Source organism: Aotus nancymaae, unplaced genomic scaffold (genome assembly GCF_030222135.1).
Source record: "Aotus nancymaae isolate 86718 unplaced genomic scaffold, 86718_ANA_hifiasm-v0.15.2.pri h1tg000059l, whole genome shotgun sequence".
NCBI lineage: Eukaryota > Metazoa > Chordata > Mammalia > Primates > Aotidae > Aotus > Aotus nancymaae.
This window is the reverse complement of record NW_026988473.1, coordinates 57,788,497-57,815,263: the sequence shown is the minus strand read 5'-3', so window position 1 is coordinate 57,815,263 and position 26,767 is coordinate 57,788,497. Positions and strand designations below refer to the sequence as shown.

General features: G+C 42.8%; 1 protein-coding gene across 1 annotated transcript in view; it reads right to left on the bottom strand.

The window, feature by feature from the left end:
• MRPL48 (mitochondrial ribosomal protein L48) overlaps positions 1-26,767 on the bottom strand; it is a 63,050-nt gene that overhangs the window by 20,191 nt on the left and 16,092 nt on the right. Inside the window, exons 3-4 of the mRNA XM_012456954.2 lie at positions 25,397-25,434; positions 17,116-17,204 (exon numbers count right to left, since the gene is read on the bottom strand). Coding sequence (XP_012312377.2) covers positions 17,116-17,204; positions 25,397-25,434 — 127 coding nt within the window. The remainder of the gene's footprint in view (positions 1-17,115; positions 17,205-25,396; positions 25,435-26,767) is intronic.

The following is a 26,767-nucleotide window of genomic DNA, read 5'->3' as shown; positions in this document are numbered from 1 at the left end:
AATTTTTTTTTTTTTTGAGATGGAGTTTCGCTCTTGTTACCCAGGCTGGAGTGCAATGGCGCGATCTCGGCTCACCGCAACCTCCGCCTCCTGGGTTCAGGCAATTCTCCTGCCTCAGCCTCCCAAGTAGCTGGGATTACAGGCACGTGCCACCATGCCCAGCTAATTTTTGTATTTTTAGTAGAGACGGGGTTTCACCATGTTGACCAGGATGGTCTCGATCTCTTGACCTCGTGATCCACCCGCCTCGGCCTCCCAAAGTGCTGGGATTACAGGCTTGAGCCACCGCGCCCGGCCTTGAATTTTTAAAAATTTTTTGTAGAGATTGAGGAGGGGTCTCACTCTGCTGCCCAGGCAGATCTCAAACTCCTGGCCCCAAGCAATCCTTCCATCTCAGCCTCCCACAGCGCTGGGATTACAGGAGTAAGTTACCACAACAGGCCTCAAGTTCTTATTTTTTATTCTTTTTTTTTTAAGTTCTTATTTTTAATGTAGTCCAATATATTCATTTTTTATCATTATAGTGACTTTTGTGTCCTGTGTAAGAAATCTTTGCCTACCTTCAGATCATGGAGCTATCCTTGTATTTTACCTCCTAGCAGTTTTATTATTTTAATAATTACATTTAGATCTACAATCCACCTTTAAGTGATTTCCTGTGTGCGGTGTGAAATGGGGTCAACAGTCATTTTTTGTTTTCACATGATCATCCAGCCGAAATGACTCAGCCACATTGCTTCACAGGGCCACCTATGTCATGTAACAAGTACCCAGAGATATGTGCATTTGTTTCTCTACTCTTCTGTTCCATTGGGCTATCTGTCTATCCCTGAGATAATACCACCACGTCCTAATAACTGGAGATATGTAGTAAGTCTTGCGATGGGGCAAATTTTTTTTTTAAAGAAAAAAAAAAATCTGCCTCTACTTATATGTCTTAAGTCACCCCATCTAATTACTAAGTCTAGTGGCTTCTACAGCAGTGTTATTCCTGACAGAGCACCTGGAATGGTTCCCTTACACTGCTGCTCAGAAGGGCAACCTATAAAGAGCAGGAACCCAATTTGGGGAAGCAGAGAGAGGACAAAGAAATGGTCCTTTTACAAAGCCAGTAATGCTGATGATAGGCCTAATCTCACAGGAATGTTTTGAGAATTGAACAAAATACTGTATGTAAAATGGTTAGTACAATCTGTGGCACATATTTAAACACTAAATAAACATTAAGTTTTATTATTATTTTCACTTTATATTCCTCATATCTAGCACAGGACCCAACCAAGAGAAAACATACAATGAGTCATTATTTTAAAATTTTAGAATGGGAAGGAACTTAGAGATGATTTTGTCCTGGTTCTTCATCTTTGCAAGGGAAGACTATGAAGCCCAAACAGATATATATGTTTCCCAGAGTCACAGAGCCAGACAAGACAGACTCCAGGAACTGAAATCCAGGCCTCCTGATGCCCAATGCACGAATTTTTCCTCTGTATTACTAAAGTTCTTAACAGTGGTGGCCACCCCAGGGTGCCAGACCTTGCTCTGAGTGGGAACCCAGCCTCTAGAGATCAACCACCAAGGTGCAGGCATTTGGCTCTCTCTTCTTCAGAGCCCACCACACTCATGGCCAAATGCTGCAATAAGGACTTCTCATTGTGACAGGCAGCACTGCAGTAAGAGCTGTGTAGAATGCTTAAATGAGAATGCAATGGAGAGTGGCTAAAATTTTCCAGCAGAGAGGGGAGGAGCTTCTCTGAAGCCTGTAGGAGGCTTTTCTTAACCACAGAAAATGCCAGGACTCTCCAAAGGTATTGCTTTAGGGAAACAAAGAAAGCAAGCTGATCCCAGTATCCCTCTTGGCATCTCACCTGCTTTTCCGTGTTGGCCTAGATCTTCCTGAACCAATTCACATTATCAGGATCCTATTGTGATATTACAGTATACATTTCAGTTCTGAGATAGGGCACAGCATAGCCAGCAAGAGCTTAACTGCATATAAGACCAGATAACAGTTTCTGTCACTCTATCTACACACATTTTCTCACATCCATCCCATTCTCTCTACTCCTACTGATTGAGTTCAGGCCTTCATGAATGCCATGGGGAGCTATTAAAGATATCTGTGCGGGACCGGCTGGTGGCTTACACCTGTAATGCCAGCACTTTGGGAGGCTGAGGTGGGTGGATAACCTGATGCCAGGAGTTTGAGACCAGCCTGGCGCCAACGTGATGAAACCCCATTTCTACCAAAAATACAAAAAAAATTAGCTGGGTGTGGTGGCAGGCACCTGTAGTCCCAGCTACTCAGGGGTCTGAGGCAGGAGAATCACTTGAACCCGGAAGGCAGAGGTTGCAGTGAGCCAAGATCGTGCCACTGCACTCCAGCCCAGGTGACAATGTGAGACTCTGTCTAAAAAAAAGTCTGTGCAAAGGATATACATGAATAAAGCTGTGTTTTGGGAAGCTCAACCTGACTGCACATGAAGGCCAGCCAGGCAGGAAAGGATAAGAAGCTAGGAGAAACGTAGTCGGAAGGATGGACTACAGTCCATCATCAAACATTGGCACATCTATGGCCTGGATTCACTATGGGATGGCCCAGGATTGTCTTTCTTAGGTCCTTATAGGACTGTACTGTGGTTCCCCAAATAGATCATAGGATAAATTATGAAACAAGTCTTGTACAGAAATGTTCACATTATTATCCCTGTTTTATAGAGAGAAAACTGAGGTCCTCTCACGGTAAGTTACTTGCCCAAGGTTACTGAGAAACTTTGCTGGAAAGAACAGATAAAGAAAGGAATCAAATTAGAATTATAGCCTGTTACAGCTGGAAAGGATCTTAGAGATAATTTAGTCTCTCCTTCCCCCTAATTTTATACAAGGGGGAAGTTGAGACCCAGAAAAGAAAAATGGCTTGTGTAAGGTTATAACAGTAAGAAAAGGGCAAAGGTAACCACTTTACATCTATCCAGAGCTAGAAGCTGAGTCTGCAGCCCCAAGCCTGGGGGCTCTCTCCTGTAAAGTGATAGTATCCACCTATTGCTGTAAGTGACATTCTCCAGAGTGAGAAAGTTGGATAAGAATTACCTGAATCCTCAAACAAAAAGTCTGATATGCCTGCATCATATTCAGCTTCTAGAAATTCTGGTGATGAAAATAACAAAATTTACACCCGAGGATTTGAATGATTTGGTGATAGTACTATGAACAGTCCATAATCAGCTGTGAGGTACACAGCGATCAAGCATGTTTATATCCTTGCGTTACACACTTGAGAGACATGGACAAAAGGCTGGCTCTGACTGGGGTAGCAAGGAGACATGGCCTGATGCTGTATAAAGTGTACTAGACTTAGATGGTAGCCAAAGAAAATCTGACCTCAAATCCTAAATATCTGCTGAGTCACTACATGGCATTGGGTGACCTTTCTAGGCTTCAGTTTCCTCATCTGTAACATCTAAAGTTATTGTGAAGCTTAATAGAGTGAATTTATATGAAATGGAAATGCTAGAGATGTTAGATGAATTCTGGCCATCCTCATTCCAAATATTGGCTCTGAAAATCTCTAGCCATGTGTGCACATCATTTAATTTTTCTCTGGGTCTTGGATTCCTCAAACAGCGTCTTGAATAACCATATAATATTCTGAGGCTTAAATAAAATATACCATTTATAAGACTATAAAGTGAAATAACGTCTTTAAAGTCTGGCGCATAGTACTTACAGCACCTGGTATATGATAACAAATTGCATTTTTGGCAGAATGCAGTGGCTCGCGCCTATAATGGCACTTCAGATGGGTGAGGCAGGTGGATCACCTGAGGTCAGGAGTTCGACACCAGGATGGCCAATATGGTGAAACCCTGTCTCTACTATTTTTTTTTTTTTTGAGGCAGAATCTAGCTCTGTCTCCCAAGCTGGAGTGCACTGGCGTGATCTCAGCTCACTGTAACCTCCACCTCTGGGGTTCAAGTGATTCTCCTGTCTCAGCCTCCCGTGTAGCTGTGATTACAGGCGCCTGCCACCACACCCAGCTAATTTTTGTATTTTTAGTAGAGACAGGGTTTTACCATGTTGTCTAGACTGGTCTCAAATTCCTAACCTCAAGTGATCCACCCACCTCATCCTCCATAAGTGCTGGGATTACCGGCGTGAGCCACTGTGCCCGGCCTCATCTCTACTAAAAATACAAAAATTAGCTGGACACAGTGGCAGGCACCTGTAGTCCAAGCTACTTGGGAGGCTGAGGCACCAGAATTGCTTAAACCTGGGAGGCAGAGGTTGCAGTGAGCCAAGATCGTGCCATTGCACTCCAGCCTGGGTGACAGAGTGAGACCATGTCTCAAAAAAAGTAAATAAATAAAAATAAAAGTACAAAAATTAGCTGGGCATGGTGGTGCACACCTGTAATCCCAGCTACTCAGGAAACTGAGGCATGAGAATTGCTTGAGCCCGGGATGAGAAGGTTGCAGTGAGCCAAGATTGCACCACTGCACTCCAGCCTGGGCGACAGCAAGACTCTGTCTCAAAAAGATAAATTAAAAATAAATAAATGGCACTATTAGTATTATTATTTTGAGACAGAGTCTCATTCTGTCACTCAGGCTAGGGTGTAATGGCACAATCTCAGCGCACTGCAACCTTCACCTCCTGAATTGAAGCAATTTTTGTGCCTCAGCCTCCCAAGTAACTGATTATGGGCATCTGCCCACCATGTCTGGCTAATTTTGTATTTTTAGCAGAAATGGGGTTTTACCATGTTAGCCAGGCTGGTTTCAAACTCCTGAACTCAGGTGATCCACCAGCCTCAGCCTCCCAAATTGCTGGAATTATAGGTGTGAGCCACTGCACCCAGCTATAAACGGCATTTTTAAAAGAGGTTATGTAGGGTACATAGACAGGACACTACTGTTACTACTATATATTGGAGAGAAGCATGGTCCCAACTTCCAACTGGTAAATTTTATGGAATGAAGAATGTATTAAGCACCTGCAGTATGCAAAGTGCTAGTTCAACTACTCTAAAAAAGGACAACACAGCTAGGTACGGTGGCTCACACTTGTAATCCCACCACTTTGGGAGGCCTAGGTGGGTAGATCGCTCGAGTCTAGGCGTTTGAGACAAGTCTGGGCAATATGGCAAGACCCTATCTCTACAAAAATATTTAAAAAGTAGCCCTGTGTGATGGCGTGTACCTGTGGTCCCAGCTGCACAGGAGGCTGAGGCTAGGGGATTGCTGGAACTCAAAAGTTTGAGGTTTCAGTGAGCTATGATCACACCACTACACTCCAGGCTGGATGACAGAATGAGACCCTCTCTTAAAAAAACGAAACAGGCCAGGCACAGTGACTCACACCTGTAGTCCCAGCACTTTGGGAGGCCAAGGCTGGCAGATCACCTGAGGTCAGGAGTTTGAGACTGACCTGGCCAACATGGTAAAACCCCATCTCTACCAAAAATACAAAAATTAGGTCAAGCACTGGCTCACCTGATGTCAGGAGTTTGAGACCAGCCTGGCCAACATGGTGAAACCACGTCTCTACTAAAAATATAAAAATTAGCTGGGTGTGGTGGCAGTGACCTGTAATCCCAGCTACTTGGGATGCCGAGCCAGGAAAATCGCTTGAACTCGGGAGGCAGAAGTTGCAATGAGCCAAGATCGTGCCACTGCACTCCAGCCTGGGTGACAGAGCGAGACTCCATCTCAAAAAACAAGCAAACAAATTAAAACAACAGCAACATTTCCGGAGGTCCTCTAAAGTACTGAAAACAACAACAACAAAACAAAGAAAGAAAAGAAACATGATGACCACTGTTTCCCCTTTTCCCTCCTTGCTGGCTGAAATGAGAACATGGCGGCTAAAGAAGGAGCAGCCATCTCACACCATGAAATAGAAGCAATATGGTAAGTATGGCGAACAAAAAGCTGGAATATCTACTTACACTTTTATGTGAGAAACAAAGAAATTTCTATCTTACTTAAGCCCCTGGTATTGTAGGTCTTCTATTACGGTAGCTAAACTACTGCCACAATTCATGTAGGAAGGTACTATGTCTCGTTAATCTTTCTATTCCTAGAGCCCCAAAATATTAAATGTTGAGTTGAACTGAAATGAATTCTAGGCCAATTGTGGGGACTCACACCTTTAATCCCAACACTTTGGGAGCCTAAGGGAGGCAGATCACTTAAGCCCAGGAGTTCGAGACCAGCTGGGCAACATGGTGAAACCCCATCTTTACAAAAAATTAGACAGGTGTGGTGGCGCACACCTATAATCCCAGCTACTTGGGAGGCTGAGGTGGGAGGATTACCTGAGTCAGAGAGGTCAAGGCTGCAGTGAGCCATAATCATGCTACCATACTCCAGTCTGGGTGACAGAGTGAGACCATCTCAAAAAATTAATTAATCAATTTAAAAAATAAAAATATTAGCAAGGTGTGGTGGTACACATCTATAGTACCAACTACTCTGGAGGCTGGGTGAGAAGATCACTTGAGCCTGAGAGGTTGAGGCTACAGTGTGCTATAATCACACCACTGTACTCCAAGCTGGGCAACAGAGCAAGATCCTGTCTCTGGAAAAAAAAAAAATTAAAAAAAATTAAAACATAGGTCCAGGTGCAGTGGCTCAGGCCTGTAGTCCCAGCACTTTGGGAAGCCAAGGCGGGCAGATCATGAGGTCAAGAGATCGAGACCATCCTGGCCAACATGGTGAAACCCCGTCTCTACTAAAAATACAAAAATTAGCTGGGTTTGGTGCTGTGTGCCTGTAGTCCTAGCTACTCAGGAGGCTGAGGCAGGAGAATTGCTTGAACCTGGTAGGCGAAGGTTGCAATGAGCCAAGATTGTGCCACTACACTCCAGGCTGGCAACAGAGCAAGACTCTCTCTAAAAAAAAAAAAAAAAAAAAGGAAAGAGTCCCTCCAGAAAGGCTGGGCACAGTGGCTCACGGCTGTAATCTCAGCGCACTTTGGGAGGCTGAGGCGGGTGGATCACCTGAGGTCAGGAGTTCAAGACCAGGGTGGCCAACATGGCAAAACCCCATCTCTACTAAAAATACAAAAATTTAGCCAGGCATGGTGGTGCATGCCTGTAGTCCCAGTTACTCAGGAGGCTGAGGCAAGAGAATCACTTGAACCTGGAAGGTGAAGATTGCAGTGAGCCGAGATCACACCATTGCATTTCAGCCTGGGCAACGAGAGTGAAACTCCATCTCAAAAATCAATCAATCAATCAATCAATAATAAAATAAAAACATAACTGAGTTTCTCTGTTAATATTTGTTTTCATCAAATAAAACTGATAGGAGAAATATGTGAAATTTAGAAAATTCTATCCTTTCATTTAATATTCTTCTAAAATGGGAAAGACTGTTATTATTCAACTTGAGGAGGGGTTTGGCTGTAGTACCAGCAATGTTCCAAGGGAATATGGCTTGCATCTGAGATAATGGATGTCAAAGTACTTTCAGAATGGAAAACAGTTATTACTATTATTCATATCAAACATGAATCCCTCTAAAAATCAGACACTATTGTAATTTGGTGACACGGGGTGAGACTCCCAGCAGGCTGGAGACCAGGAGCTCTAATGGCACTGGCAGACTCAGGTCTTTACAAGAGTCGCTTTTTGTACTTAGCCCTGGGTAGCTTTTTTATGTTCTTTACAGCCCTGTGTCACCAGCTACCCCAAGCAACTAGATACTGCTACAGGAGTGTCCAGTTCAACTTTACCCTCCCAGTGTCAAGATACAGGTGGCATTTAATACATGTTTGTTGAGCTGAACTCAGCAGCACCTTCACTGACCCTTTCGGGGAGAACTGCTTTTTTGTTTTAAAATTGTAGTATTTACCATGTAAAATATCATGAAGGAATTATTTATCTTTGCTCTCTTGATATTTAGTTTATTCCCCTAGTAAAGCACTTACCACAAATATTTAGTTATACTTTTGAGCACTAACTTTCCTAGCAGACTTTATACTTTTTATAGGAAGGGACCATGTCCCATTCACCTGACCATCATGGGTACTCAGCACAGTGCATGGCATATAGATGCTCAATTATGGTTCTTCTTTTAATGAGCTACAAGAAATAAACAAGTGAAAACATGGGTGCTAATATAAAGTAACTCTCCCTAAGCCAGTCCTATAATACATGTCTAGCCCTACAGACATTAGACCAGCAAAATCAATTGTTCTGTTACCAAGAAGGTAGGACTGGATGTGAGGGTGATCTGGCTGCAACATCTGTCACCCCATTGATTGCCAGGGTTGATTCAGCTGATCTGGTTGGCTAGTCCCCTTAGATAGATCGGTTTTAAGATAGATCAGACATGGTCTCTTTCTACAAAAAGCATAAAGTCTGCTGAGAAAATTAGTGCTCAAAAGTGTAACTAAATACGTGTGGTAAGTGCCTTACTCGGGGAATAAACTAAATATCAAGGCGGGAGTCCCCTTCTTCTCTTACCACTCCATTTGCTGTGCGCTCAGTTGAAGAGGACGACCATACCTGATAGAGGAGGATCGGTCCTTGGTCAAGGGTATATGAATAGCTGTCCTCCTCTGCTGGAACTTTTAGACAAGCTCTCAAGAAGCTAGTACTGTTACCATAAAGTGATTCTGACCTGCTGATTTTTCTGGGAATGATTCCAGTCTCCTCACAGATTTGTGGCTGTGAGAGCTGATCTATTACGGGTGCTACAACAAAATAAATAGGTGACAGAAATGGCAGACACCTCCTCTCTGTCAACACTAAAAACAGCATGAAGTTTCCAAAAGAAAAGCTATCTTGATTCCTAGGGGCCGTTCTATAAAGAGGAAGAAAATTGTCTCAGTTACAAAAGATGTATCTAACTCTCTTGCTCCAAGGCCTGGAAATGAGAACATATAACAAACTGACAGAAATTCATGTTGCCTCCATTTCATCCTCCCACGTCTTTCTCTTGGCAATTTTCAGATTATAAAGATGCCATGACCCCAAGACTAGAAGCTGGACAATAGCTGAGAACAAGGAAGTAAGTAGTCTTGGGAAAAATGACCCAGTGCTATACAAATGTGAATGACTATTATTATTTTGACTTCTTTTTTGAGATGGAGTTTTGCTCTTGTTGCCCAGGCTAGAGTGCAGTGGCATGAATCTTGGCTCACTGCAACCTCCACCTCCTGTGCTCAAGCAATTCTTTTGCCTCAGCCTACCAAGTAGCTGGGATTATAGGCATGCATCACCACACCCAGCTAATTTTGTATTTTTAGTAAAGACAGGGTTTCACCATGTTGGTCAGGCTGGTCTCAAACTCCTGACCACGGGTGATCCGCCTACCTCATCCTATCAAAGTGCTGGATTACAGGCATGAGCCACCACGCCTGGCCTTATTATTTTTACTTCTATCAAATATAAATTACTCCAAACAATCTGAAGCCTCTTAAATTCAACAGAATGATGAAGGCCCTTTAAGGAATAATGAGATCTACACTTTGGGACAAGACGCTACTTCTGGAGATACACTCTAAAATGTGATCCCTCACTGCCACAGGTCAAGATGGGTCTTACAGGATGAGCACCATAGAGAAAAAAGGGAGGGTATCATCCCATACGAAGGAAAGAACATGTGCAAAGGCAGAGAGGCAGGAGAGAGCATGGGTGTATGATAAAACATGCCTGAAACAAAGGTCCAAAAAGGGAAATCACTGAGAAGAAGGTCAGGTCCATACTGCAAGCGAGCTGAAATGCCACATTTATTGTCATCCCCCATGCTGTCACCCAAGAAAATTCCTCATTTTTATCTCTCATCTACCCCTTCAAAAAAGAATCAAAGACGAAGACACGGGACAGAGTGGTGGGAAGCTATTCAGAGTTACACACCAAGCCATGTAAGAAAGAGATAAAAACAGACCAGGTGTGATGGTTCGTGCCTATAATCCTAGCACTTAGGGAGGCCAAGGTGGGTGGATCACCTGAGGTCTGGAGTTTGAGACCAGCCTGGCCAAAATGGTGAAACACCATCTCTTCTGAAAATACAAAAATTAGGCCAGGCACAGTGGCTCACACCTGTATCCCAGCACATTGGGAGGCCGAGGTGGGCAGATCACAAAGTCAGGAGTTCGAGACCAGCCTGACCAACATGGAGAAGCCTCATCTTTACTAAAAATTAGCCAGGTGTGGTGGCACGCACCTGTAATCCCAGCTACTCAGGAGGCTGAGGCAGGAGAATCAGTTGAACCTGGGAGGCGGAGGTTGCAGTGAGCCAACATCAGGCCACTGCACTCCAGCCTGGGTGACAGAGTGAGACTCCGTCTCAAAATAAATAAATAAATAAATATAAATTAGCTGGACATGGTGGCACATGCCTGTAATCCCAGCTACTCAGGAGGCTGAGGCAGGAGAATCGCTTGAACCTGGAAGGCAGACATTGCAATGAGCCAAGATGGCGCCACTGCACTCTAGCCTGGGGGACAGAAGGAGACTCCATCTCAAAAAAAAAAAAAAAAAAAAAGAAAGAGATAAAAATAGTATTAACAAGGAAAGCTGAGATGAAGTATATACCCCCTTTCCTTCAAAGTTATAAGACTGACTGTGGGACCTTTTGAAGGAGGAATGAAGGGATTATACCAGCAGAAATGGGACAAGGGTTGGGTACTTTGAGCATGAGCATGAGAATTTACTCTTGTCTTAGGGATGTCGGGCTCACTAGTATAAAGGGGCCAGACCAAGACCCTGAGAGGAAGAAATGGGAACCTGGCAATGTATGATTTTTTCTAGGCTTAGGGAGAGAAAGAAAGGAGGCCACATAAGATTCCTTCTAGTATAACTAGTCCAGTTCCCCAGAGGGATAAGATACAGAACTCAGGACAGAGCCTCTGTAAGGTGGCAGAAGAAAGCTTTCACTGTGCTGTCCCGTGCAGAAAGCCAGGAGGCTGGAGCAACTTCCCCCAGTATCTAACACTACTGAACTAGCTACCCCGAGACACTGAATAACATCAGAGAAAAGCCTACAGCCCTAAACAAAGGGAGCATCCAATCTATTCAAGCAACCAAGGTCATCTGAGCCAGGTGTTTGCAGATAGTGGGTTTATTTGAGAAATCTGATTATAAAAACACAGGACAGCTCCAGCAACCACATTTCAGTTCAGTTCAATCAGTATTTACTGTCCTCTCCTTGATGCCAAGCCCTGTGCTGGACACTGAGGATAGGAAGAAGGACCTCATAATCTAGAAGGGAACACAGTCATAAAAACAGACAGTTAAGGCCAGGTGCCATGGCTCACACCTGTAATTCTAGTACTTTGGGAGACTGATACAGGTGGATCACTTAAGACCAGCCTGGGCAACATGGCAAGACCCCATCTCTACAAAAATATAATGAGCTGGGTACAGTGGCATACTCCTGTAGTCCTAGCTACTCAGGAGGCTGAGGAGGGAGAATTATTTGAGCCCGGGAGGCAGAGGTTGCAGTTAGCTGAGACGGCATTCCAGCTTGGGCAACAGAGCGAGAACCTGTCTCAAAAAAACAAAACAAAACAAAACAAAACAGATGATTAAAACATAAGGCAGTGAGTCCTAGGACAGAGGAAGCACAAGGAACTCTGGCAGCCCATGGTAAGAAAAGCAACTCAGGGCTGGCATGGTGGTTCCCACCGGTAATCCCAGCACTTTGGGAGGCCAAGGTGGGAAGATCACTTGAGCCCAGGACCAGAAGACTGGCATGGGCAATATAGGGAGACCCCGTTTCTACAAAAATTTCTAAAAATTATCTGGGCTCGGTGGCATGTACCTGTAGTCCCAGCTACTTGAGATGCTGAGGCAAAAGGATCGCTTGAGCCTAAGAGTTCAAGGAGTAGTGACCCATGATTACAGCACTGCATTCCAGCCTGGGCAACACAGTGAGACCATGTCTCAAACTAAAAAAAAAAAAAAGAAAAGAAAAGAAAAGAAAAAAGAAAGAAAGAAAAGTAACCCAGTGCCAGGAATCCAGGAAGGTTTCTTAGAAGGAAAAATTTGTGGCTGGGCTTGGTGGCTCACGCCTATAATCCCAGTACTTTGGGAGGCTGAGGCAGGCAGATCACCTGAGGTTAGGAGTTCGAAACCAGCCTGACCAACATGGAGAAACCCCACCTCTACTAAAAATACAAAATTAGCTGGGCGTGGTGGCGCATGCCTGCAATCCCAGCTACTGGGGACACAGAGGCAGGAGAATCGCTTGAAACCAGGAGGTGGAGGTTGCAGCGAGCCAAGATCATGCCACTGTACTCCAGCCTGGGCAAGAAGAGTGAAACTCCACCTCAAAAAAAAAAAAAGAGGATAAATTTGTTTGTGTTCCCTCCTCACCCTGCTTTCTCACTGAGATTTAGGTCAAAGAGGAATTAGCCAGGTGAAGAAGGGGAGGTCTTCCAAGTAGGCAGAATAGCTTGTGGAAGTCTTGAAAAAGTATAATGACTTAGATGAAAAAGAGGCCCAAAACAATTAAAGCATGGTATCCAGGAGAGTGGAGAAGAGGCTGGTGAGGAACATGGGGACAGATGGCATTAAGTTACCTTTTATACCACGTTAATAGAGTGGGTCAGAGCATGGCATATGCAGAAAATTATCTGAGAGAGAAGATTCTAAGAAATTTTCTTTTTTGAGGCGGAGTCTCACCTTGTCGCCAGGCTGGAGTGCAGTGGTGCAATCTCGGCTTACTGCAATCTCCGCCTCCCGTGTTCAAGCGATTCTCTTGCCTCAGCCTCCTGAGTAGCTGAGATTACAGGCGCGCACCACGACACCCAGCTAATTTTTGTATTTTTTTAGTAGAGACAGAGCTTCACCATGTTGGGCAGGATGGTCTTGATCTCCTGACCTCATGATCCGCCTGTCTCGGCCTCCCAAAGTGCTGGGATTAAAGGCGTGAGCCACCGCACCCGGCAAAGACATTTTTTTTTTTTTTTTTTTTTTGAGACGGAGTCTCGCTCTTGTTACCCAGGCTGGAGTGCAATGGCGCGATCTCGGCTCACCGCAACCTCCGCCTCCTGGGTTCAGGCAATTCTCCTGCCTCAGCCTCCTGAGTAGCTGGGATTACAGGCACGCGCCACCGTGCCCAGCTAATTTTTTTGTATTAATAGAGACGGGGTTTCACAATGTTGACCAGGATGGTCTCGATCTCTCGACCTCGTGATCCAACCGCCTCGGCCTCCCAAAGTGCTGGGATTACAGGCTTGAGCCACCGCGCCAGGCCGACATTTTTTTTTAAAGAGGCAAAAAAGTCCCACTCAAATAAAACTAATTTTTTTCCCCCTCTATTTCATGTGGGACTTTTAGAAGGGGGATGTCTTACTGATGTTATACACTGTTTTACTTAACATTTTGGGAAGTAACTGCCTCTGACTTCAACTCAAGAAAAGACTTTTTTGTTACAAATATAATAGGTTTTTGTAATGGTGTCAGCAAATAAAAGGATGCTTATTATTTTTTTAAAAAAAGAAGAGGGATATCTCAAAATAAAACAACTTCAACAATTTACTCTAAGGTGTCACAACTCCAAAAGGGTGTAAATCACTCCTTCTGAATTTTAATAGTGCTTTGTATCTTCCTTTTAGCACTCATCACTTTCTGCCTGGAAGTATACTATCTGTGTCTTATCTTTGTTGGTTTACCAGTTCCCTCTGCGGATGAACCATGTCTTATTCATGAATTTTTTAAAATTATTTTGCTGGCCAGGCATGGTGGCTCATGCCTGTAATCCTAGTACTTTGGGAGGCTGAAGCAGGTGTATTGCTTGAGCTCAGGAGTACCAGACCAGCCTGAGCAACATGGAAAAACACCGTCTCTACAAAAAAATACAAAAATTAGCCAGGTGTGGTGGTATGTCCCTGCAGTCCTAGCTACTCAGTAGGCTAAAAATGGGAGGATCTCTTGAGCCCAGGAGGCGGAGGTTGTAGTGAGCTGAGATCACAACACTGCACTCCAGCCTGTGCGGCAGAAAGACTCTATTTAATTAAAAAAAAAATTATTTTGCAACTCACTCTTGAAAAGGCAAGACATCAAGAGTTCCAAGCACATAATAGATATTCAATAAATATTGCACAGCATTGTGAAGTTACATGACATACAAGTTGAAATTCTAGTCTTAGAGATATTCTAATCCAGAATTTCTCAACCTTTGTGAAAGAGTCTGATAAAAACTATGGACTCTCCTCAGAAAAATTCACCTACAGGAAACATTTTGCATATAATTTCAGGACCCACCATGCCTAGACAAGGAAGGTTGACTTACCCAAAGTCACAAGGCTGAAAAGTGGCAGAACCAAGCCTAGAACACAACTTTCCTTGTTCCTAATTCAGCAGTCTTCCCACTACAAAGGAACAATTTAATAGGGCATTTGTTTCCTACTGGGAGCCTGCCTGATACAGGCCTGATATGTGGTAATGTGATGATGCTCAGGAGAACATGGCAAGGTTAGTGGTTTCTAAAGCCCAAATTCAATGGAATTGGACCTTGCCAAGAAGAGAGAGGCAAATAGGAAATATGTGTGGTTGCATGGAACCATCAAAATAAGCTAAAGAACCAAGAGATATTGAAGTCTCCCCAAAATCTTCCCCACTGTACTGTTTGCAGGAAGTGATAGACTTGAGATTGAAAGCCAGGTCTTCTACCTTGCCTCAGCTTCTCAAGTGGCTGGGACTACAGGCACGTGCCACTGAGCCTGGCTAAATTTTAGAATTTTTGTAGAGACAGGGTCTCCCTATGTTGCCCATGCTAGTCTTCTGGTTCTGGGCTCAAGTTGTATCCACCCCATAAGAAAATCCTCTGCACACACATAGAAATCTAACTGGAACCAAAGAAATGGGCTAAATAATTTCATAATGCTTAGAACTAATACCCACTTATCTGGGTTAAAGTATTCAAGGAGCACATAATATATTATTTATTTATTTATTTATTTATTTGTTTTTGAGACAGAGTCTCGCTCAATTGCCCAGGCTGGAGTACAGTGGCATGATCTTGGCCCAGTGCAACCTCTGCCTCCTGGGCTCGAGTGAGTCTCATGCCTCAGTCTTCTGAGTAGTTGGGATTACAGGCATGTGCCACCATGCCCAGCTAATTTATATATATATATATATATACACATTTTTTTTTTTTGAGACAGAGTCTTGCTTCGTCGCCAGGTGCCAGGCTGGGGTGCAATGGCCCGATCTCGGCTCACTGCAACCTCCGCCTCCCAGGTTCAAGCAATTCTCCTGCCTCAGCCTCCTGAGTAGTTGGGACTACAGGCGCACACCACCACGCCCAGCTAATTTTTCCATTTTTAGTAGAGATGGGGTTTCACCATGTTGGCCAGGATGGTCTCAATCTCTTGACCTCACGATCTGCCCGCCTCGGCCTCCCAAAGTGCTGGGATTACAGGCGTGAGCCACCGCGTCCGGCAATTTTTATATTTTTAGTAGAGATAGGGTTTCTACTATTTTGGTCGGGCTGGTCTTGAACTCTTGACCTCAAGGGATTTGCCTGACTTGGCTTCCCAAAGTGCTGGGATTAAAGGTGTGAGCCACCACACCTGGCCTATTTTAGATTTGAAAATACAATGAGAATCAGCTGATTGGGCATGGTGGCTCACACCTGTAATCCCAGCACTTTGGCCGACTGAGACAGGCTGATCAGATGAGGTTGGGAGTTGGAGAACAGCCTGACCAACACGGAGAAACCCCATCTCTACTAAAAATACAAAATTAGCTGGTAATGGTGGTGCATGCCTGTAATCCCAGCTACTCGGGAGGCTGAGGCAGGAGAATCACTTGAACCCAGGAGGCAGAGGTTGCAGTGAGCCAAGATTGCGCCATTGCGTTCCAGCATGGGTAATGAGAGCAAAACTCCGTCTCAAAAAAAATAAAAAAAGAATCAGTTATCCCAGCACTTTGGGAGGTCAAGGCAGGCAGATCACTTGAGGTCAGGAGTTCAAGACCTGGCCTGGTCGACATGGTAAACCCCCCGCTATACTAAAAATACAAAAATTAGCCAGGTGTGGCACCACACACCTATAATCCCTGCCACTTGGCAGGTTGAGGCACAAGAATCACTTGAACCTGGGAGGGAAAGGTTGCAGTGAGCTGAGATCATGCCACTGTACTCTATCCTGGGTGACAGAGTGAGACTCCATCTCAAAAAAACAAATGGCCAGGCATGGTGGCTCACGCCTGTGATCCAAGCACTTTGGGAGGCTGAGGCGGGTGGATCACCTGAGGTTGGGAGTTCGAGACCAGTCTGACCAATATGGAGAAACCCTGTCTCTACCAAAAATACAAAATTAGCCAGGCATGGTGGTGCATGCCTGTAATCCCAGCTACTCGGAAGGCTGAAGCAGGAGAATTGCTTAAACCCGGGAGGTGGAGGTTGCAGTGAGCCAAGATTGTGCCATTGCACTCCAGCCTGGGCAACAAGAGCAAAACTCCGTCTCAAAAACAAAACAAAACAGAATCAGTATTTTGGCTGAAAATGTCAATCTATCTATCTCTACTTGCCACAAATCATTCACTCAACTAAACTGAATTAGCATTTCTACTATGAGGTCCATAGTGAAGTAAGTATACTATTAGGAAGATTTTTTTTTAAGTATTACAAAGAATAAAATCAGGCCAGGCACAGTGGCTCATGCCTGTAATCCCAATGCTTCCGGAGGCTGAAGCAAGAGGATCACTTGAGGCAAGGAGCTTGAGACAAGCCTGGGCGATACAGCATGACCCTGTCTCTACAAAAAAAATTTTTTTAATTAGATGGGCATGGTGGCAAGGACCTGTAGTACCAGCTACTTGGAATGGGAGGATCGCTTGAGCCCAGGAAGTCGAGGCTGCGGAGTCGTGATCATGCCACTGCACTGCAATGTGGATGACAGAGCAAGACTCTGTCTCAAAAAAAAGAAAATTTCAAACCATTTGCTTTTTACTATATAACCTGGCCTAGGGATAAGATTGGAAGTTGGTAGAAACATCTCCGTCTGGAAATTCTAAGCTAATCACTGGCGAGGATTAAAGGGCAACTCTATCATTTCTAGCTCCAATATTATCTAAATTATACATATCTGATCTTCAGGTTTTTGCAAAAGCTGCACATTACCCTTTTCCAAAAGACTCTCCCTGCCCCTTACCTCTTCTGCTTTAATTAGGTGCTTGTACTTTCCAATGCCATGGGTGGGTTTTGTCTTGTAGGGCCGACTAGTACTTAGCAGAATGCCACCTAAAAGAGAGAAAATAAAACAAACTTGTTTATTTGTTGTCATTATTATTGTTGTTTCTTAAGATACAGGGTCTTGCTGTCACCCAAACTGGGATGTAATGCCATCTCATAGCTGAAAGCAGCCTCAAACTCCTGGGTACAAGACAGTCTTCTGCCTCAGCTCATGCCCCACCCCCAACCCGGAGTAGCTGGGATTATAGGCATGTGCCATCATGCCCAGCTAATATTTTTTATTTTTTGTGGACCTGGGGTCTTGCTATGTTGCCCACGCTGGTCTGGAACTCCTTCCACCTCAGCACCCCAGGGTGCCAGGATTACAGGTGTGAGGCTTCACACCTAGCCTGGACCACAAATAAATACATATATATATTAATATATACTTTGCTGGTATTATATATATGAAATCCATATATAACAAGGTAACATTAAGGATTTTTAAAAATAATCTTGGAGTAGAGATCTTTCTAAGCATGAAACACAATCTAGAAATCAACTATTAATAAACTTAGCTATATAAAAAGTTAAAACATCTGTTCAACAACAACAACAACAAAAAAAAGGCCAGGCGCAGTGGCTCACGCCTGTAATCCCAGCACTTTGAGAGGCCAAGGCGGGTGGATCATGAGGTCAGGAGTTCGAGACCAGCCTGGCCAAGATGGTGAAACCCCGTCTCTACTGGAGGAAAAAAAAAAAAAAAAAGTTAGCTGAGCACGGTGGCGGGTGCCTGTAATCCCAGCTACTTGGGAGGCAGAGTCAGGAGAATCACTTGAACCCAGGAGGCAGAGGTTGCAGTGAGCTGAGATCGCATCACTGCACTCTAGCCTGGGCAACAGAGCAAGACTCTGTCTCAAAAAAAAAAAAAAACACAACAAAAATAAAGTCAAGGGATAGATGACTAGAAAACATACAAAGCATATGTAACAGAGAAATGCTGATTTCCTTAACATACAAGAACTATATTATAACCTCTTTCTAAGCTCCTCTAGAGACAGACAGATAATCTAAAGGGACAAATTCTCCACTGCAGTAGTAGGAGGATTTGGTGGTAGCTGACTTTGTTTTGGTTTAAAGAGCCATGGATATTTCTTGATCCTGGACTGATTCTCAGTTTGTCCCCTTATTCTCTCCTTTTAGCTCCTAGAATATGCCCAATCCCCACTACTCATCTTTCTCATCTTTCTCTGAGAAATTCTCTCCTGATAAAGCCACTGGCAACAGGGAGATAAAATATATTCTCAGAGAGTTCTCATCTCTTCTTGTTCCTCAACAGGCAATAATCCTTTTGAGGTTTTCTTTTTCTTTTGAGAAAAAAAAATCCCTCCCCCTTCCCTTTTGAAATTTTCTAACTGTGACTGCATTGAGAGACAGGCAGCAAAAATAGCCAGCAAAGAGGAAGAGTATAAAGTTCCATAAAGTATTTTTTAATCTAATTTTATTTATTTGTGCTGATCTGAAAACAATCTCCAACAAATATTGTCAAGTGAACAAAAAAAACAAAAACTGAAAGTGTTGAATAATATGTATGTATGCTACTGCTGGATAAAAATAATAGGGTTTCTATATACATATACATTGTGGTAGACTCAGAGAGATAGACCCAGATAGCCAGAGCATTAGCATGTGTCTGTAGTCCCAGCTACTCAGGAGGCTAAGGCAGGAGGATTGCTTGAGACCAGGAGTTTGAGACTGCAGTGCAAACTGCTGCTGCACTTCAGCCTGGGCAACATAAGGAGACCCTGTCTCTAAATTTAAAAAAAAAAAAAAAAAAGGAAAAGAAAAGATAGGGTAGAGATAAGAAACTGAAATCAGAGGTAAGAAAGATCAAGTCTAGCTAGATTTTTGTATTCTAGAAATTCAAGTGTTATAACCTAGTGGTTATGGACACAGGCTGTTCAGTCAGATAGACCAGAGTTTAAATAGAAGTCCCACCTGCTACTTTCTTGGTTACTTGCACCAAATTTTTTGAGCTACTGTTTCTTCTTTATTTATAAATGAGGATAATAAAGAGGATTAAAGGATAACATGTTTATGTGTGTGTATCTTTATGTGTGTGTATCTATATGTATGTGTATGTATGTATATATGGCATCAAGATATGGGCAGCAAGTCCTTCCTTGAAGAGGGATCTTCAAGCTGCTGTGGTCCTTCCTTCATTTCTTCAGGGTCACCACTCTGTGGGAGACTAAACACAAGATGGTGTAAAGAAGTCTAAGTCAGCGGACCCCAACCTTTTTGGCACTAGGGATCAGTATCATGGAAGACAATTTTTCCACAGATGTGGCAGATGTGGGGAATGGGGTAGTGGTTTGGGGATGATTCAAGCATATTTATTGTGTACTTTATTTATATCATTACATTGGAATATATAATGAAATAATTATACAACTCACCATAATGTAGAATCAGTGAGAGCCCTGAGCTTGTTTTCTTGCAACTAGACAGTCCCATATTGGCAGTGATGGCAGGCAGTGACAGATCATCAAGAATTATATTCTCATAACGAGTGCTCAACCTAGATCCCTCGTATGTCCAGTTCACAATAGGGTTCACACTCTTATGAGAATCTAATGCCACAGCTGATCTGAGAGGAAATGGAGCTCAGGTGATAACTTGAGTGATGGGTAGCAGCTGGGAGGGGCTGTAAATACAGATGAAGCTTCCCTGGCTTGCCTGCCCCCTCATTTCCTGCTGTGTGGCCTGGGGTTTGGGGACTCCTGATCTAAGTGACATCAAGTGAAAGGTTTCTTAGGCCTCTCTTTTCTGAAATGGGCTTCCAAGCAGGTTTGCTCTATATGAGGCCAATCAGAGAGTCCTGGCTTCAGAGAACTTCCCTGCATTTACAATCCACACTATTTCATCAAGACAACCCAGAAATACCATGGATCCCTTCCACAATATACATTAGTCCACATTTACAATTACATGCCAGTAACTGTATAGGCACTGAGATAGTTACAAAGACAAATAAAATATGCTACTTTCCCTTGAGATACTGGAGGTATACTATGAAACAAAGATGGAAAAGCAGATAATCATCACCTTACGGTGTACTAAGTACTTTAATGGAGATGTGAGCAATGTCACAGGTGCCCAGAGGAAGGAAAAACTAACTCTCTCTTTGGCGAGTGGGGGAGGGTGCAGGGGAATAGGTCCAGAAGAGGCAATAGCTGCACTCTTGAAAGCAGAGTAAGAATTTACCATGATTCTTCTGATGGTGGTTTTGATAAAAAAAAAAAAAAAAAAAAAAGAATTTACCATGAAAGGAATAGGGAGGTATTTTTGGCCAGAGGTTCCCAAAGAGCACAGACTATAACCAAGGTATCTTCCTGACTGATGCCGCAGTTTCATCCCTCTGAATCTAAGACCTTTGACCTTTTGCGACTTTGGGCTCTAGACTCTCCAACCTGGGGACCCACCCATGGAGCTGATATCCAAATCTCTTTGATGGGTACACAGTGATCCACAGGCCAGGGCCTTGCAAATGAATCTCATGGAAGAAGATTTTATTATGACTCAAAATAAGACCTCCTAAAAAGCACTGAACTCCCCAAAGTATGATCATCTATTCAACAAATATTTATTATCACCTTTCAGGGTAGGCAGCAACAATTATACCCCACAACCCTATAAATGGCACACACCAGAGCTGTGCAGTAGACAATCAACCCAATATCCATGGCAGGCTTGATAAGTACCATGCACTGCCATAGAAGTTGGGGTTACAACAATGAACAAAGACAAAGTCTCTGCAATATAGAACCTGCCACCTAGGGAGACAGACAATAATATCAATGCAAGGTGATAAGTGCTGTCTATGATAAGCACTGTACATGGGAGGAGCACTTAGGCTGCACTTGAGTGTCAGGAAAGGATTTTTAAAGCGGGTAGCTTTTAAGTAAAACTTCAAGGATAAGCAGGAGTTAGGATAAAACACGGTATAGGCAGAGAAAGGGCCAGAGAGAATTTTAAAGTAGAGCTTGAAGATCAGGGTGGCAAGAGATGAGCTTGGAGAAACAGGCAAGGCTTAGGAAGGGGATGCCAGGCACTGTGGAAAAGAGTCAGGATATAGCAGTGGACAAGGCCAACAAAACTCTGCTTAGGGAGATTATAGTCTAGTGGGAGGAGGGAATCATTAGACTAATAGTCACAAAGTAAATATAAGATTACAAATGGCCAGGCGCAGTCGCTCATGCCTATAATCCCAGCACTTTGGGAGGCCGAGGTGGGTGGATCATGAGGTCAGGAGTTCAAGACCAACATGGTGAAACCCCTTCCCTACTAAAAATACAAAAATTAGCTGGGCGTGGTGGTGCATGCCTGTAATCCCAGCTACCCGGGAGGCTGAGACAGGAGAATCACTTGAACCCAGGAGGCAGAGGTGGCAGTGGGTCAAGATGACATCATTGCACTCCAGGATGGGCAACAAGAGCAAATGTCTCAAAAAAAAAAAAAAGTAATTACAAATTGTGATAAATGATAAAAACAAAAAGCACAGAAAGGGCTATGGTGATACAATAGGTAGACCTATGTTTAGAATAGAATATCAGGGTAGGCCTCTGTGAAAAAAGTGAGATTTTAACTGAAACCAGAATTCAGAAGATAATTATAATAGTGGTTAAAGTTATCCCCAGGGAAAGAAGTGGCTAGAAAGGCAAGAGAGTTACTTATATTCCTTTGCACCTTTTAAAATCTATTCCTTGTGTGTGTATATATATAAAATCCACTCAAAAATAAATAAATAAAATTAGATATAGGAAAGGCAAATAGAAGTGTACTGGATTAAAAAAATGGAGGATAGGTGTTCCAGGTAGAGGAAACAGCATGTGTAAAGGCCCTAATGCAGCATATGGCTTGGGACATTCAAGGAACAGAAAAGCTGTCAGTGTGGTTGAAACAAAGTGAGAGGGGCAAAGTGCACCTAAGAGATGAGAGTGGGCTGGGCAAAGTGGCTCACACCTGTAATCCCAGCATTTTGGGAGGCTGGACGGGTTATCACTTGAGGACATGAGTTTGAGACCAGCCTGGCCAACATGGTGAAACCCTGTCTCTACTAAAAATACAAAAATTGCTGTAATCCAAGCATTTTGGAGGCCAAGGCGGGTGGATCACCTGAGGTTAGGAGTTCAAGACCAGCCTGACCAACATGGTGAAACTCCGTCTTAAAAAAAAAAAAATACAAAAATTGGCCAGTTGTGGTGGAACATGCCTGTAGTCCCTGCTACTCAGGAAGCTGATGCAGGAGAATCACTTGAATCTGGGAGATGGAGGTAGCAGTGAGCAGAGAATGAGCCACTGCACTCCAGTCCAGGTGACAGAGTGAAACCCTGTCTCAAAAAAGAAAGAGACCAGAGTAAGTAGTGGTTGAAACCAACTGTGCTGGGCCTTGTTAAAGGTTTGGATTTCATCCTGAACAGGCATAAGCAGGGAAAGTATATGTCTGATATATGTTTTTAAAAGATCATGTTGGTTGTTGTGTGAAGGGAGTTGGAAAGATAAGATTGGTAGCCCCTGCTAAGCTGTTGATCTGCACCTACACCCTCCAACATCCCTCTCCTCTATTCTATCCTTGATAGCTGACAGATTAATCCTTTTAAAATACAAATCTAAACATGTTATTCTCTTTCATTAATCCAACCATTTATTTATTGCACACACACAATTGTTTGTTTGTTTTCAGACAGGATCTCACTCTGCTGTCCAGGCTGAAGGGCAGTGGCACAATCTCAGCTCTCTGCAACCTTGGCCTCCCTGGGCTCAGGTGATCCCCCCATCTCAACCTCCCGAGTAGCTGGGACTACAGGTGTGTGCCACCATGCCAGGTTAATTTTTGTCTTTCTTGTAGATATGGGATTTCACCATGTTGCCCAGGCTGGATAATTGTTTTAAAATATAGGTATATACTATTTGTCAGGCACTATATCAGGCACAGTAAACACAATAATGAATGAGACAGAAGGTCTCTGCCATATTTTAAATTTTTGATTGTTTTCTGCTGCCCAAAGTTTGAAATTCTTAGGTAAGCACTTAAGGATCTTGCTTTTATAATCTAGATCTAACTACTTCATCTCATTCTCCCACTTCTCTAGATTTCTAAAACCCTGTGCCCCAGTCACAGAGCTACATTTGCCATTTTGTAAAAACCCCACAATTTTCATGCCTCTGTGCCTTCCTCAGCTGTTTACCCTGCTGGGACAATACCTCTTGGACAGTGAAATTCTACACAGCCTCTAGAGCCAGCTCAAATGCTACCATTGCTGTGAAACTCTTCTACTGCCTTAAATATACAAAGATCATCAAGAGTTTAATTCATAGTGATAGCTCTATCATGCCTCCATTATATAAAAAAACATTTTGTGTAAATAAAAATGAAAAGTCAGATGTCAATCACCATCTTTAAGTTCATAGAAACTCAATTATCTATCTGTAATTTCAAAAAGCAGAACCAAAAAGGATCTTGGAGATGATGACACATCTTAGGTGAAAGTACTGCAGATGCTTGCCTCAGCCTCATATCTACTGGAATTCCTTGGCAAGGAGGCATTTTTAAATTCAGTTTGGGGCAATACTTATAATTAGAGCAACTGCTTAATTAAGAAGCTGGTTCAAACTACTGTTAAATAAACCATTCTCCCCCTTAAATAAAAGGTTTTGCTCAAATTACCAGTGGTTAAACTGCTTAATTAGCCAGTTCTTTTAATTATAAAATTTACAAGTTTAAAAGCCTCAGATTTCCAATAAGTTCAACTGAATTCTTTTCCCCTGCGTAGTGTCAATAACTGAGTTTTCTGCTGTCACATTAACATTGTAGCCTCCTGAAAGAAAGGTAACTCTTCACTAAAGAAAGACATAAAAACCCCAGGTTTTCAAAAGGAGTCTTTGAAAATCTTTCAATTATCACAATTATAAGATGTAATCACGAACTGACGTTTCCCACAGCACTCCCCTTTCCTTCACATATGCCAGAGACAACTGTCCTTCAATGTTCTTGTTATTAAACTGAGAACTAAACCCATCAATCCAGGATGTGGCTAAACAACTTTGTTTTAATTATTTCTCATTCAGAATTGGGATAAGCATTTTTAGCAGGGCTATGCAGGTAGGGAAAGAGAAAAATAATGAGGGTAATCCCAGCCAAGAAGCTAATTATAAGTTGTTCTTTCCAGTCAATAGACCGTAAGGCCCTCAAGGGCAGAAACAATGCCACCACCTGGCAAACAGTATGTGCTCAGTAAGTGTATATTTAAAAACAAAACAAAGCAAAACAAAAATGGTTCTCAAGATATTTTACCAAAACAATCTGCAATGATTTGTCCTTGGCAGCTGCCCATACTTTTCAAAATTTCTTTTCCAACTTCTTTCAGTTGTTCTAATTACACTGAACTACTTGGATCTGAATATACCATGCTTCTCTGTCTCTGCCTTTTTGTTCATGCTGTAATGAGATCACTCTAAGTTCCCTTCATCTAGTCTCTTTAGATCTCATTTTATATATTTACTTCTATCTGTCGATTTACATTTAAATCAATAAGTATGAGAAAAGCCCTAGCCTGATGATGGATATACAAGGCAGGTCTGGAATAGTAGCAGTATTAATAATAATAATTACAGCTGCTACTTTTTGAGCACTTTATATCTTTTATCTCACTGAATCTTCAAATGGTACACTGCAGTTTATATTATAATTATTCTTTTTCTTTTTAAAAGAGACAGGGTCTTGCTCTGTCACCCAGGCTACAGTGCAGTGGCACATTCATAGTTCACTGTAACCTGTGCTCAAGCAATCCTCCTGCCTTAGCCTCCCAAGTAGCTGGGATCACAAGCCTGTATCACCATGCCCAGTTAATTTTTTTAAAAAATGTTTGTAGAGACAGAGTCTTGCCATGCTGCCCAGCCTGCTCATTTTTTAAAGTGAGGAAACCAAGCTACAGAGAAATAGCCAAAGATAACAGAATAAATATGTAGTACAGTTGGAATCCAAGCTTACTCTAGAGCTCTTGCTCTTAACCATACTTTATGTTCTCACATGGTTCTATGCCATGCTCACATAAAGGGGTAGGATTTGGTTCAGGCCACTGTTCTCAAAGATATGGTAGGTTTCCTTCTAGGCGATATTATTATAGAATGCAAAATTATTATAGAGTGCTAAAGGGTCACTTAAAGCAGGCCAACTACATCCAGTAAAAACTGCTTACCTACAGAATAGATGGGCTTCTCTCCTGAAGTTCTAAACCTAAAAGGAGGGAGAAAGTATGTTGAATATAATTAGAAACCCATATTTTATGTGCATAGTTAATAAAATTTATATTCTCTCACTAAATATATGTCAATACTGCTTGAACCTGGGAGGTAAAGGTTGCAGTGAGCCGAGACAGTCCCATTGCACTCCAGCCTGGGAGAAAGAGTGAGATTCTGTCTCAAAAAAAAGAAAAAAGAAAAACAATGGGGAGATTGCACTCTATATAAAGAGTAGTTTAAAAAAAAAAAAGACAATTAGGATTTGATCCTAATTCCAGCCCAAATTAGCTCCGTCATATCAGAAAAACAGATTAACCTCTCTGGACCACAGTTATTTATATAAAATTGAGATAATATCATCTGTTTTACTAGGTCACTATGAGGGTCAATTCATTCATTTAACAAATATTTATTGAATGCCTACTGTGTGTCAGATACCATTCTAGGCCTGGCAATAGGGCAGTAAACACAGCTAAAAGTCCATGTCCCCATGATGCTTATATTTAGGGGCAAGGAAAGATAGTTAAACATTTTTCTATGTACAAAATGTGTCAGATGGTGACATCTGCTATAAAGAAAAATAAAGCAAAGTAAGGGGACAGAGATTGATGGAGGGGTGTATATTTTACATAGGGTAGTCAGGGAAGGTCTCTTGGATGGGATGGCATTTGGGCAGAAACCTGAATAAACTACAGGGCAAGCCATATGGATATGTGAGGAAAGAATATGCAAAGATCCTAGGGTGGAAAGGTGCTTGATTATCAAGGAATAGGAAGCCACAGTGCAGCTAAAGCTGAGTAAGTAGTATAAAATGAGGATACAGCTTATGGGAGGTCCTGTAGGCCATGGTAAAGATTGCAGGTTTTATTTTGAGTAAGATGGGATACCACTGGAGAATTTGGAGCAAAGGAGTAATATGAGCTAACTTGGCTTTAAAAGAATCATTCTTATGTTCATAATGTTAGGTCTCTTTATTGATAGATTGATTGTGAGACAGAGTCTCACTCTGTTGCCCAGGCTGGAGTGCAATGGTGTGATCTTGGCTCACTGCAACCTCCACCTCCCAGGTTCAAGTGATTCTCCTGCCTCAGCCTCCCAAGTAGCTGGGATTACAGGTGCCTGCCACCACACCCGACTAATTTTTGTATTTTTAAGTAGAGACGGGATTTCGCCAAGTTGGTCAGGCTGGTCTCAAACCCCTGACCTTGTTATCCCCCTGCCTCAGCCTCGCAAAGTGCTGGGATTACAGGTGTGAGCCACCATGCCCAGCTAGTTCTCTTTTTAAAAAAAAAAAAAAAAGACACTCTGTTATACCGTGAAGAATAGAA